Below are 14,579 nucleotides of genomic sequence, written 5' to 3' on the forward strand. Positions count from 1 at the left end.
CCCCACCAGAAATCAGTTGCTCTCCTCTGCCCTTCATCCAGACCTCACCATACCCTCTGTCACTCCAGCCATTTGTACTGACTTCTAGACTCTGTTTTCCTTCCCCTGGATATACACTGAGGGCAGCTCTTCATATCTAGTGTTTGAGCAAGGAACATGTTTCAATACATGGTATATATCTTTTGATCTGCCCTGCAAGAGCCGGATTGTCCTCCATAACCAGTTGAGAAAGCAAGCCTTTCAGGTTCCCCATAGTCTCAGACAAGTGCTCAGTGGATTTCCAGGGTATCTGGAAGCAAAAAGGAACCTTAGACAGGTGGGCAAGGACCCATATATAGATACTTTCTTGTTGTATGGATGAGGATAAATCTCTTTTTAGCATTCTCCTTTTTTTCACTTGCTTAATCTTGCCTTCCCTTTCACATACACACCCACACATGTATATATACACATATACACACTAGCACAGGGCTATAGTTATGCACAATTAAATCACAGGTAGTTCTTTTCTGAAAGACTTAGGTGGACTCAAGCTGTAAGCTGTAGTTTGGATCAACTGGGTATAAGTATAAACAGTGGAATATGTTTATTTGGGGAAAATGAATATTCTCTTTCTACTAAAGAGTTTTATAGATTTATAAGTAACTGTGATACGCAGTTAAAGTTAAAGGAAGGTCTATAGAAATTATTCAAATAATGATGTTAGTATTGCAACTCATGTCCTAGCTTTAGCTACTTGCCGTTTTAGAGTGCTGTTTAGCTGCTTTAACACACAGTCCCTCTGCAGAGTTCATGTTTGTAACTGTCTTATCTCCAGAGGAGCTTTCTGTTTTGTCCTGTAGCTTGTCATTTAGCTTACTGTTGAGTTATTAGTTTGATTTGGTGCCTTTCCTATTTCTGTTTTAGCTTACATTTTAATATATTTTAGAGCTTTAGAAATATTAGGATAGGGGCTGGGAATATGGCCTAGTGGCAAGAGTGCTTGCCTCCTATACATGAAGCCCTGGGTTTGATTCCTCAGCACCACGTATATAGAAAACGGCCAGAAGTGGTGCTGTGGCTCAAGTGGTAGAGCTAGCCTTGGGCAAAAAGAAGTCAGGGACAGTGCTCAGGCCCTGACTTCAAGGCCCAGGACTAGCAAAAAACAAACAAACAAACAAAAAAAGAAATATTAGGATATTTTAGGAAATGCAACTTTTTTTCATTAATTTAGTGAGAGCAGAATAAATGGGGTATGTGCTCATCTGTCCATTTAAAAACACATTGAGGTTTTTGTTTTGGTTTGTTTTTGCTGGGGCTTGAACTCAGGGTCTGGGTGCTATCCCTGCTTTCAAGGCTAGTGCTGAACCCCTAGAGCCACAGCTCTACTTCTAGCTTTTTAGTGTTTAATTAGAAATAACAGTTTCATGGCCTTTCCTGCCTGGGCTAATTTTGAACCATGATATGCAGATCTCAGCTTCCTGATTAGCTAGGATTCAAGGTGTGAGCACTGACACCCAGCTAATGCATTGGTTTTTTTAGAGCTATATAAGGCATTTATGACTAGAGAATGGGTACATTTATTCTTTTTTCTTAGGGGTTTGAGCACTACAGCTTTCAGTTTGTTTTTAGATAGGGCATTATCTTAACTTTGCCTAAGCTGGCCTTAAACTATAATCCTCCTACCTCTATCTCCCAAATAGCTTAGGTTACAAACATATACTACTATACCTAACTCTTATTCTTTCTGTAATTGCATGGTTTTGTGCACAGATTACTCTTTTATAGTTATATTAATTAGTACAATAACTTTATTTCTAATTTTTTCTATAATGAAATTGTATTTATAAGATACATTTTTCTATGTCTGAAAAATTGTTACTAATCTCATTTCACTATATAGGATATTTTGTTTTCCAAAATTCAAAATCCAGTGTAATTATTTGTACTTAAAGTTGGTTTTCATGTGAAAGTTTGATGTGTTCAAAAGCAGAGCAGTATTTTAAAGTCAATCCCTTCTTGTTTGAGGCCAAATCTCATCATGTATTGAGATAGAGTAGGCTGAATGCAGAAGATGGGTTTAATTTTTATTTTATCCAGCTAGCACTGTAGTCTCCATAACTAAAGTCATTTCTACCCTTATTTTAGATCTCCAGCTTGACTACTCATTAACAGATGAGTTCTGCAGAAATCACTTCTTAGTAGGACTGCTACTTAGAGAAGTGGGCACTGCCCTCCAAGAGTTTCGAGAGGTCCGAGTGATTGCCATCAGTGTACTCAAGAACCTGCTCATAAAGCATTCTTTTGATGACAGATATTCCTCAAGGGTAAGATGTCCCCAAGTGGAGGAAGTAGGCATTGATAAACATCTTTAAAGTAACATAAAGTAATCAGAAAAATCTTGGTGACAGCACTAACATTTTGTTCTATTTTGGATAAAAGTCAAACATCTGTATGTATAGGAAAAATTCATATGAAAAAGACAGCCACATATAGCTTAGACTTTCATTCAATTTCCGGAGTTGTAGAATAAACTTATCCTATGTGTCTTCATTTCAGAGTCACCAGGCAAGGATAGCCACTCTCTATCTGCCTCTGTTTGGTCTGCTTATTGAAAATGTCCAGCGGATCAATGTGAGGGACGTGTCACCCTTCCCTGTGAACCCAGGCAGTGTACGTAAGCAGAATTACATGGATACAACCTATATTGTGTTTTGGAACTGCCATAGCAGAATACCACAAACTGAATAGCTTAGAAGAGCAAAATTTTCTCTCTCACAGTTGAGAGTCTAAAATCACCATGTTTTCAGAGTCCAAGGGACTCTTAAGTCCATGCGTCTTTCCTGGCTTCTGGTGGTTACTAGTAGTCCTCAGTGTCCTTTGCCTTGTATCATCCCAGTGTCTGCCTTTGTCTTCACATGGTGTTCCCCCTGGTGAAGTCTGAGACTTGTTTGAATTTAGGCCCCTCCTAGTTTGACTTCATCTTATCTTCCATTTAAATTACATGTAGAAAGATGTGATTTATTTTTCTTATTTTTTGTTTTGTCAGTTGTAGGGCTTGAACTTTGGGCCTAGGCTCTGTCCCTGAGCTCTTTTGCTCAAAGCTAGCCCTCTACCATAGAGCCACTTCCAGTTTTTGAGCAGTTAACTGGAGATTAGAGTCTCACGGGGACTTTTCTGCCCAGGCTGGCCTCGAACTGTGATCCTCAGATCACATCCTCCTGAGTAGGAAGAGATGTATTTCTAAATAAAATTTAATCCTGAAGTTCCAGGTAGACATGGATTTGGGGACTAGAGAAGACATTCCCTAACCCAGTACATCCTCTCCTTACTTTGGCAAAAATCTGTACTACTTTTGATAAATTACATTGCTGGCCAAGATGAGGTCAGTTACTAAACCTTCAACTCTTGGCTGGTGATAGCTTAATTCTGTATATTCAACAAAATTGACAGTGGCAGGCGGGAGTGGGAAGAGCAGGTAGTGCTGCAAAAAGGGCATGATTCTAATCTGTGTCCTTAGAGCTCATACTGGTTCCCGTTCTGATAGGAATATCATGCATGGTCTTAGAAAAGCCATTTCTTTGATCTCCAGTTTTTCCTCATTGGACTAGATGTTAGGGATGTCAACGGGAGGGACACTGGGCCCTCATCTCCAAGACTGGTTAATTTATATTTGTGCAATTAAAGAGGTACAGGAAATTAAGCTAACTGAAGAATGATCTCAGAAATGGTGAAGCTTTTTTGATTGCTAATTTTTATTTTATTTTCTCAGTCTTCAGTGCATAATGATTTGTCTTTTTTGTTGTTGGTGATGATGCTGGTGGTCGTGGGGCTTGAAATCAGGGCCTAGGTGCCCTATCTGAGCTCTTTTGTTCAAGGCTAGTGCTCTGCTACTTGAGCCACAGTTCCACTTCTGGTTTTCTGGTGGTTAATTGGAGAGGAGAATCTCATGGGCTTTCCTGCCTGGGCTGGCTTTGAATGGCAATCCTCAGATCTCAGTCTCTTGAGATTACAGGCATGAGCCACCAGCGCTCTGATTTGTCTTCTTGTTTTTAAAAGCTTCCTAGAATTACCTTGTATTCAGAATTATGCATTATTATCAAAATCCTTGTCATATTTCAGTTGAAAAAGACTTTTTCATTAACCCATAAGAATTTTTAGTTATTGAAGTATGTAAAAGTTTTATAAACTGAAACATGTATTCTTTCTTTCCTTAAAGCTCTTGTTCTTAGCCTCAACTAGGCTAATAATTTGAAAAGATGCTACCCCTTCCCTTTCCCTTTTATCCTGTTCCCATGCACTGACTCCATTGTCCTTGCCACATACACTTGAAGAATTTTCATGCTTGCTTTTGTCTCTTTTCTCCAGCGTTGATCCATTGTCTCTCTCTCTTTTTTAATATGTTACCTCTTCCCCACCAATACATTTCCAAAATAATATTATACTAAGATGATCTATTTTTATAGATTTTATTTTTGCTGTTCCACCCTGTATAAACTTCCTCTATCCTTCATGTTCCCCATGTCCCCTGATAATCTTACCCTCTCCAATACTCTCCATGCTTTTTCTGCTGTTCTAAACAGAGTTAAGTAATTCAGGATGGAATATGGCCTCCTTGTCCTGTTTGAGACTTGAAGAAAATTAACAGAATGTCTTTCTTCAGCTTTTATCAAAGTAACTTCCCTTTTGGTATAATTTTAAAATTAATCCAGTTTCTCCACTGATGCAGTTTACCCGAAGCTCTAAAAATCCAGAGACACAATGTTGAGGGGGGTAATTGGCTCATTAGGGATGGTAAAGCCAGTGAGTGCTGCAGTTAGAAAGAGCAAAGGAGTCTTGCCCTGTAGGAAGAAAGCCCCAAAGGTGTCTAAAGAAAAGTTGACCATCAGAGCTCTGGCAAAGGAATGTTATGAGAGCCGCTTGGGAAGAAAAGTGCTGACTCTAGAGCAGTATTTCTTCTCTTGCTCACACCCTGTAGACTCATCTCCCACCTAGGGATGTTGTACATGTCAGGCAGTTCTGTCTTGTTCCTAGAGTAGCTCTCCTACTTCAGGAACAGTTGATGAGTCTTTGTTTTTTCTCTCTGCCTTTGACAGACTGTGAAGGAAGAACCCCTTGCTCTGCCAGCTGGGAACCCGCTAGTGACACCGCAGAAGGGAAACACACTGGACCACAGCCTGCACAAAGACCTCTTAGGTGCCATCTCTGGCATTGGTAATGCTCCATGCTCTTACTGGCCTCTACCTAGTGTCACTCAAAGTGACTTACAGTTCATTAATGTGTCACACTTGCAAATTAAGAGTTGGAAGTCTAAATTTCTGCCTTGAATATTATTTTCCTGAGTGATGTTTCACGACCAAAATCCCTCTACCATACACTGTAATGAAGATTCTAGATTTCTTGTGAATCCTGACCCCAATGTTTTTGATTACTTGTGTGTGCTGGTTGCTTTTTGTTAAATGCTTAAGTTGATTTGCTATTTAAAATCTTAATTGGATTGTTTATGCGTTTAGAAAGGGAATATCTTTGTAGGTGTTGGGGCGGGAATGGTGGAAATTCACTTGTAGGGTTGGCAAATTAGATGAAATGTCAGTCTTGTTCACAGTTCTGAAGGAGGTAGCAGTTTGTGGCCAGGATTCAATCCTAAAGTCACTTTTCAAATATCCTCTAACTTAAAATATTTTTTTCCATTTAAAACATTGAAGAGCAGCCCCTATGAGAAAGAGAACAGATGGCAAGTATCAAGATGCAAATAGAATAATTCCTCTATAAGAAAATGCCTGAAAAAAAGCTCCTACTTATATTCTGAATAACTGAGCCACACTTTGTTTTGTTTCATTTGTCTCCATCCAATTCAGAAATCACCTTATTAGGATTTGGGATTCCTTTGGAGCTTAGAAGTGACCTATTAGATATCCTTTGCATGACCCAAATGACAGAGATGGGCTTTAATTGTTTTTCATTCATGGTATAGTTATGCCATGAGACTGATTTAGTGTAATAATAAATACGTATAACGGAATTACCTTAGGTGTTTACAAATGTTTTCCCCTCTCCTTGCCACATGTTGAATAAATGAAACATACTTTATGGCTGGTGGTTAGACTACCCATAAATAGTCTAAATTCATAGGACAGAAGAAAGTATGAACCCTTTTGTCCCGTTAATTTACAGGACTATTGCTCATTTTGAGTGTATGTCCTTACCTTTTGTATTGCTATATGCCATTTTTGTAGTGAATGAGGTATAATATAAAATTGGAAGGCCCACACCAATGCCTAAATTTCTTATATACTAGTACCAAGTTTCATCTTATTTATATTACTGTATATTTTTCATATTTATACTCGCCTCATTTAGCATTTTAAAAACAAAAAGAGTTCATTCAAAAAAATTGCTGGAAGCAGAGTCTGGTACACAACAAACATTTAACAAATGCTGTCTGCTATTTTTCTATTTGCTTCTCTTCTGGGACCTTCATTGTATCACTCTCCTGCTGTGCCCACATGCCAAGCTACTGTTCTGAGAATGGGGAGGTGATCTTCTTTGAGGGGTTTTTGTTTGCAATAATTTATGCTACTAGTTTAGGTCAGACAGGTCTGGTCTCCACCATTGACGAGTTGCTGGGACAAGGTGTCCTCCATCTTGTGCACCTTCCATATCCATACCTCTAAAGCAGAAACAAAGAGCTAAAGCAGTGTGTGCAGTGCTTGCACGGTATAAACACTCAGCATTAGTATTCAATTGCCATTATAAGCATAGTTCTGTTGCGTTATTTGTATTTTATGATATATTCTCAGGAGTCAGCTAGACAACTTTAGAAGCCTACTAATGTGTTGAAAACCCACTGCTGTGTCCTCTGTGACAGTACTCAGAGGCATTCAGGGCTTTGTGGAAATTATCAGAGCACAGTGAGGGAATGTTTTGTTTCATTTGTCTCTACCCAATTCAGAAATCACCTTATTAGGATTTGGGATTCCTTTGGGGCTTAGAAGTGACCTATTAGATATCCTTTGCATGGCCCAAATGACAGAGATGGGCTTTGTTTTTCATTCATGGTATAGTTATGCCATGAGACTGATTTAGTCCCTTTTCACTCTTTATTAAATGTAAAAATCCAAGTGTACTTTATAGAAATTAATTCATAACAGGCTATTTTCTCCTATCTTGAATGCCTCAGTCCTTGTTATCTTTTAGGAGGATCTTCCAGGGAAACACTGCTTTTAAATCAGATTTGCTAGTGTTGTATGTGTGTGTAAGATATCGTTGTTGCTGTTGTTTGTTTTTCTGGTGGCTGTAGCAACTCCCTTCATTAGTACATTAGGTGCTCCAGTTAAGGTTCTTAGCCTTAAACTTTTTCCCTGTATCTGTGTCAGGGAATCTGATTTCACTAATTATTTAAATTTGGAGAAAATTTCTAAAACCAATTCATTGCCTGAACAAAAACGACTCTGAAGTTCATTCATTTTAAATGCAAGCCTTTTTAGGTGCAGATTCATTTTTCTACCTACTCAGTACATTGGTCTATTAATACAAAGGGGAGAGGAATGAATGAAACCCACATGTTGTTTTAGATCTTCAAGGATATTAAATACTTAGATACACACATGCCCCCAGGAGCAAACTAAGCATGTTGATTTGCTGAATTTGCATCTGTTTGCCTTAAATTGGGAATTTAATTTTATAACTAAGCTTGAAATTTTAAGGACTAATTTTACTTTATACAGGACCTCTTTATCCTGAATTCTATGTTTTATCTTAACTATGAAATATAATTATATTAAGATAATTATAATTCAGTGATTACATGTATTTATTTTCTTTCCGTGTAGAAAAAGGGTCATAGTTTCTCTGTAGAGTTTTTACCTATTCTGTGACAGTCAAACATTTTTGGTTCTGGGGATAACAGCTTATGACTTACAATAAATGTTTAGAAGGTAGAAGGGTTTACAAATTCCGTGTCACAGGTCTTCCTTTTAAGAATAAAGACCACCTGAGAAATGGCGAATTTATGTGAAAAATTGAGTAACTTACAAAACTGTGTTGTTTAACCCAGGGACTGACTATATTGTTTTATTTCTTTATGTTGGCTTAGAACTTCTATTTCAGTCAGTCCATGCCAACTAATTTGCCTACTGAAATCTGAAAATAATGACTTTGGGTTGGGTCTGTGAGGCTGTAATTACAACTGCCAAATGACAGAGTGACATGGGTCTCCCCTACTCTGGCCTTTTCCCACCAGACCTTTCCACTGGAGGCATGGCTACTAGCTCAGCCCAGAACTGTACAGTTATTTTTAATTATGTATTTTTTTAGATCTTATCCAATTAGGAAATCTATTTATTACCTTAAAAATTCCATGCTTTCAAGTGCTTGTTTATTCATGAACATCACAAATTTAATTCCAAGTTAGATTTTCATTTTCTTTATAACTCTAGTAGAGATCCCACCAAAATATTTTGTTTCTAGGAGTGAAAATGGAGCTGGGTGCCAATGTCTAAGACCGGGAATCCTAGCTGGAGCCGTGTGCTGGTGGCTCGCACCTATAATCCTAGCTGCTCAGGAGGCTAAGATCGAGGACTACAGTTAGAAGGCAGCCAGGCAGGAATGTTTAAAAAAAAAGGAAGGAAGGAAATGGAGCTATAGCTCAAGCAGAAGAGCACTAGCTTTGCTCAAAAAGCTCAGGAATGGGCTGGGGATATGGCCTAGTGGCAAGAGCGCTTGCCCTCGTATACTTGAAGCCCTGGGTTCGATTCCCCAGCACCACGTATACAGAAAATGGCCAGAAGTGGCGCTGTGACTCAAGTGGCAGAGTTCTAGCCTTGAGCAAAAAGAAGCCGGGGACAGTGCTCAGGCCCTGAGTCCAAGGCCCAGGACTGGCCAAAAAAAAACAAAAAAACAAAACAACTCAGGAATATCACCCAGACCCCAAATTCAAGCCGCTAGAACTGACAAATAAGCAAACAACAAAAAGATAAAATAAAAATGGACCAATTGTCACAGTTGATCATGGTGTTCAGGGCTAAAACCAGCAGCTATGTTTATTAGAACTTATTTATCTGTCAATAGTTTTGTTTGTTAATGAGTAGCAGTTCTCTTCATTTGATACTTTAAACCAAATAATTTAATAAGTACTTATATCCTAACAACTTAGTAAACATGTGAAAAAATAAGACATTTAAAGAAAAATAGCCATATTTTATCTATAAACACACATACATACTAGTGAGTTATGTGTACCTGATAGATACAGTTTCTCATACTTTGAAATCTTAATTGTCTAATTGTTCCCACTTCCTTGTATTGATTTTTGTCCAATACTTCTTATGAAACTATGGAACATCCAGCTTTACAAAGATATGACCAAATAAAAAAGGAACATAGCATGATCCAGTGTTGGAACAGAAGTTTCCCTCCAAAGCCAAATATTGCCGTTTTTCCTAAAATTTTAAAATGTCTTGTAGCACCTATAAAATTTGCTGGGGCTCCTACACATGCAGTTTGCATTGTATACCTTAATTTGATCATTGAATAGTTTTAGGTGATTTTTCTTTTTTTTTTTTTAATGTCTTTGGTCTATACCATTCTGAAACAGTTAATGTCTCTTTATGCAGTCAAAAGTGGTTGCCAATAAATGAGTTGATATTTATTGTAAATTTTTCAGAATAAAGGTGGTATTGTCTCATTTTAAATGACCTGTTTATTTAAAGTGAACACAGTTGAATTCCACTCTTGAACCAACTTCCTAACAAAAATGAGTATCATAAATGCAGTTTCCTTTACAGTTCAGTGCTTACCAAAACTTTGTTCTTGTCTTGATTTCCATTTAGCTTCTCCATATACAACTTCAACTCCAAACATCAACAGTGTGAGAAGTGCTGACTCAAGAGGCTCACTCATAAGCACGGATTCGGGTAATAGCCTTCCAGAAAGGAATAGTGAGAAGAGCAATTCCTTAGACAAGGTAATTTCTTTTTCACTTAACACAAATGTTTATTAGAAATAATGAATTTAGTGCAAAGTAAACTTGCTTCATGTTTTAGTATCTGTTAAATGAAACCTGCTTTGTTTTGTTCTTTTGAAGTAATAATGTCTTGTTATATAGTCCAAACAAGCCTGAAAAAAATCACTATGTAGCCCCGGGTGGCTTGGAACTTGCAGTCCTTGTGCCTCAGCCTCCTGAGGGTTATATTTATGCCAGACAACACTTGGCTTGATGTTTTGCTTTCTTAAAATGATCCACTTAATCTCTTCACTGGTGACTTGTGCCTGTAATCCTAGCTACTCAGGAGGCTGAGATCTGAAGATCATGGTTCAAAGCCAGCCCAAGCAGGAAAGTCTATGAGACTCTTCTCTCCAGTTAATCACAAGAAAACTGGAAGTGGCTCTGTGGCTCAAAGCAAAAGAGCTTAGGGCTTAGGGGTGGTACCTAGGCCCGGAGTTCAAGACTGATGTCCACACACATACACACACACACAAACATCAGTTAATATGGATCTGGGCTTGTGTATGGTTGGGGTCTACTTCCTGAAACACACTTTTTATTCATGTGGTGCTGGCCCCAAAGGTCTTGAGCATGCTAGACAAGCTCTGCACCTCAGAACTATATCCTAGCCCCTTGAAATTCTCTGTTTTGTTTTGGTTTTGCTTGAATCTTAGATCAAGATAACTTTTACAATGGAACAAACACCTTGAACAAATGTTTCTTTCAGAGCTGGAGAATACTGTTTATAACCCAACCATCCATGCACTTGTGTCCAATACAAGGTCCAGAAAAGTTTAATTGATCATATCCATGATTTAGGAATAAAGTGTGATTTGAAATCACTCAGTTCACCTGTGCCCCCACCCATAACACACTTCCTTGCTCATATTTTACCTTAAAAGTACTAAAGGCTCAGATTGTTGAATACTTTGTGAGAAAGGATAAAACTTGGCTGTTAAACCTGGAACACATGGTAGATTTGTATCCGCTTAGGTACTGATTCCTAAGTTATTTCAAGTTTTAGGAAAGTGCCTCTGCCAATAAACAGCTGAACCACTTAAACCACTTAGGGATTTATTCCTCATTGTCAGAAAAATGTCTGGAAAACCTTTTCCTCAACATCAGGTTTGTTGGCTTGTCACATACTCTGTGGCTGGCATTGACGTGATTATCTGTATACATGGTTGTGGTTGTGTCGAGGGGTGAACCTCTCTGTCTGGGTGCGTGTCATGATATGTTGAACTTTTCCCTTGACCCCCAACATGCCTTCGTGTGTAGAAGGAAAAGCTGCTAAGAAGGCACTCCACTTGTGTCATACGCAGTGCTGGAGAGGAGGAGGAGAGCTGCCAGTCAGCCAGGAAACACCGGGTCACTGTGGATTTTTCCCTTCTAACCATTCCACCTTTGCCAGAGGAAACATTGCATGCTGCACCCTTCCTCCCACCACCAGAAGTACTGAGCTCTCCTTGTGGTTCCCATCCAGAGGGGGGGGAGACCCAACCAAACCAGTTTTGCCACTAATTACACCTGTATTTGACTTAAATAAAAATACAGAGTCTACTAAGTCAGTCTGCTTATTGTATATTTTTTTTCTCAATTGGACATTTTTCTAATTGGACTTGACATTTTTGCCTTTTTTTTTTTTTTTTGGCTTTTTGGTTTTTAAAAAGTTCCACATTTCAACTGGAAATATAGCTTAGGTTTTCAAATCTCTTCTGTTTTTAATCATGAGATGAGATTCTTAGTCTGTTTTTTTAAAATGTGAGCCTGCTGTTTGGTGGTAAAACTGCCCTCCCTCTTGGTCCTGAGCTTTCTGATGTTTGCAGTGTTGAGCTAAGCTGATGATGGGAGTAACCTCATCAGTTTAGGGTCTTCGGCAATGTGCTGAGGTATCTTTATTTGTTCTGTTGGGCACCTGCTAAGCATTTTATCCCAGCAGTGCCCGTGATGGATCCCCATGTGTTCCTTGAATGATGGCACCTGGACTCAGGCTTTTCCTGCGGTTGCAGGCAACTGGGTCTCCAGAGGAGAGGGGTGGCTGTCTGTATGCCCACTTCCACCTTTGTCCCAGCACATGTACTTTTCTGCATGAGGTTTTACTTGGCATAACTGTGTGAAAGGGCTGTGCCTTCTGACTTGTCCCTTAGAAAAGTGTGCGCAGGAGACAAGCTAGAGCTCCGAGGAGCATTGTGTGTGTTATGTTTGAGTGATGTTGTGCCTTTGTTTCATGGGTGCCTGTAGTTTACTTGTACTTTTCAATTTGTATGACTCAACTCAGTTCTAAGAACTTTTCTCTTCTTGCAAGGCAGGAAAATGAATTGTATTTTTTCTTAGTATTATGGACTAGAAAAATATCTGTATTTCCTTTTTAGCACCATCAAAGTAACACTTTGGGAAATTCTGTGGTTCGCTGTGACAAACTAGACCAGTCTGAGATTAAGAGCCTACTGATGTGTTTCCTTTACATCTTAAAAAGCATGTCTGATGGTAGGTTAAAATATATTTTTTTCCTATGGTTTGCTTTCCTTATTTCAGTATTTAATTTTTAAATTGTGTTTGTTGAAAATACAGGCTTTAACAGAATACTTTATATGTATGTTAATAAATGCTGTAGGAATGAAAGTCCTTGGAAAAGAAACTCTAGAAAATGAGTTCTAAAACTGGATAAGTCTCTTTTTTTATTAACTTATATTGAACTTGGACCTACAATCTTAACTAAAAGAGACAGAAGCAGATGAATGAAGTGACTTTTGGTTTGATTTTTTTTTTCTATTTTGTCCAAACAAATTTATTGGCAACTTACATAACTATGTTAGTCAGTCTCTTAAATTAGAAAACACACTGTTCAGGGATCTAAGCATTTCTTCCATTTAGAAAATATATGGCCTTAACTGAAGGGAGAGGTATTTATTTAGTTTTCTAACTGCAACGTGGTATCAGGGTAAATTATATTTCTAATTAAGTGTATTAAGTCCTTTTCAATGAAAATAAAGAACTATTAGTGTTTTGTCTGTATCACATAAAGTTTATAGCCATGATAGGACAGTGTCAATTCTAGTGGTGTGATATAGCATGTCATAATTCTTACCCTGGTCACAAATATAATCTTATTTTCCCTAAAACAAGCATGAAGGTATATAATGGGCTTTCTTAAGGTCATTGGACTATGATTAACTCCTTTGGAAACAAAATGCTGAGAACTTGAGAGGCCACTTGGGCTGTGTGTACCTAGTGAAAGCAGGTACACGTGTTGCACTTCCACTAAGATATAGTTCCTGCCTGAAAATGTAGACATTATTGTTGTTATTGTTATTTTATATTGAGTTTCCATTTCAGCTTAGTTTATTTGTTTTTTTGTTTTTGTTGCCAGCCCTGGGGCTTGGACTCAGGGCCTGAGCACTGTCCCTGGCTTCTTTTTGCTCAAGGCTAGCACTCTACCACTTGAGCCACAGCGCCACTTCTGGCTTTTTCTATATATGTGGTGCTGAGGAATTGAACCCAGGGCTTCATGTGTACGGGGCAAGCATTCTGCCACTAGGCCACATTCCCAGCCCCTGATATGTTACTTTAAAATTACAATTTAAAGTTTAAGAAGAATAAAAAGAGGGGGAGGAGATGGTGAGCCAGATTTTTCATGAGTGATGATCAAATTTAAAAATACACGGCATTTATTCTAATATTTAAGTTATAAAGTTGAAATTTTTCCCATATGTGTCAGAAATTCTAAATTTTGCTTCATGGTAGTGAATTTTTAGCTTGTATGGTAATCCTTTTCTCGTGTGGTTTATTCTTAATTTTTTAAATTTTAAGTATGGTATATAACTAGAGCCTGACTCTCCTTGTTTTGTATAAAGCAATAAATATATTGAAAGCAGGATAATGGCTCTTAAAGTCAAACATACAAGAACTTTTACATCTAAGCAAAACTTTTCTTTTAAAATCAGACCACAAAGGGGTGGAGGAGTGGCTCAGTTGGTAGAGCAACAGCTAGTAAGAAAAAGTGTCAGGTACTGAGTTCAAGTCTCCATCTTGGACTAAAAGGTCAGCGCTTCAGAAAGTCACGTGCTTTTTGTAATGCAGCTTACATATTTAAAACAATTTTAGAGTATCTTTTTGTGTGTGTATGTACCACTTCTCGGACTTGAACTTAGGGCCTGGGTGCTTTCCCTGAACGTTTTGGCTCAAGACTAACACTCTACTAATTGAGTCACAACTTTACTTCTAGCTTTTTGTTAATTCATTGGAAATAAGAGTCTCCTGCCTGGGCTTGCTTCCAACCACAATCCTCAGATCTTAGCATCCTGAGTAGCTAGGATTACAATGTGAGCCACCTGCACCTGGCTTCAGCTATCTTTTTATTTGCCAATTGCCTTTAAGTTATTAATTTTTTCTTTATAATTATAATTTGTAAGCCTCCCATTGTAGAAATTTCTTATCCTCAGGGTCACAAAGATATCCTCCAATATTTCCTTCAGAGTTTGTGTGATTCATATTTTCACATTTAATTTATTTTCAGTCCTGGGGCTTGAACTGGACCTAGGTGCTGTCCCTGGGCCTCTTTGTGATCAAGGCTAGCACTCTAACACTGGAACCACAGTGCCACTTCCAGCACTTT

General features: G+C 38.3%; 1 protein-coding gene across 13 annotated transcripts in view; it reads left to right on the forward strand.

Annotated features, from left to right (window-relative positions):
- Window positions 1-14,579, forward strand: part of Dock9 (dedicator of cytokinesis 9) — a 260,684-nt gene that overhangs the window by 178,960 nt on the left and 67,145 nt on the right. For 12 of the 13 annotated variants that reach the window (XR_007210305.1, XM_048341148.1, XM_048341158.1 and 9 more), the window contains exons 31-35: window positions 2,128-2,306; window positions 2,539-2,652; window positions 5,076-5,193; window positions 9,810-9,943; window positions 12,337-12,451. Coding sequence is in view for 12 of the 13 variants with exons in the window: in XM_048341148.1 (XP_048197105.1) it covers window positions 2,128-2,306; window positions 2,539-2,652; window positions 5,076-5,193; window positions 9,810-9,943; window positions 12,337-12,451 (660 nt within the window). In the remaining variant the exon portion in view is untranslated. The remainder of the gene's footprint in view (window positions 1-2,127; window positions 2,307-2,538; window positions 2,653-5,075; window positions 5,194-9,809; window positions 9,944-12,336; window positions 12,452-14,579) is intronic. The other variant, XM_048341147.1, reaches the window with a different exon arrangement.

The sequence above is a fragment of the Perognathus longimembris genome, chromosome 3, assembly GCF_023159225.1.
Source record: "Perognathus longimembris pacificus isolate PPM17 chromosome 3, ASM2315922v1, whole genome shotgun sequence".
In the NCBI taxonomy this organism is placed as follows: domain Eukaryota; kingdom Metazoa; phylum Chordata; class Mammalia; order Rodentia; family Heteromyidae; genus Perognathus; species Perognathus longimembris.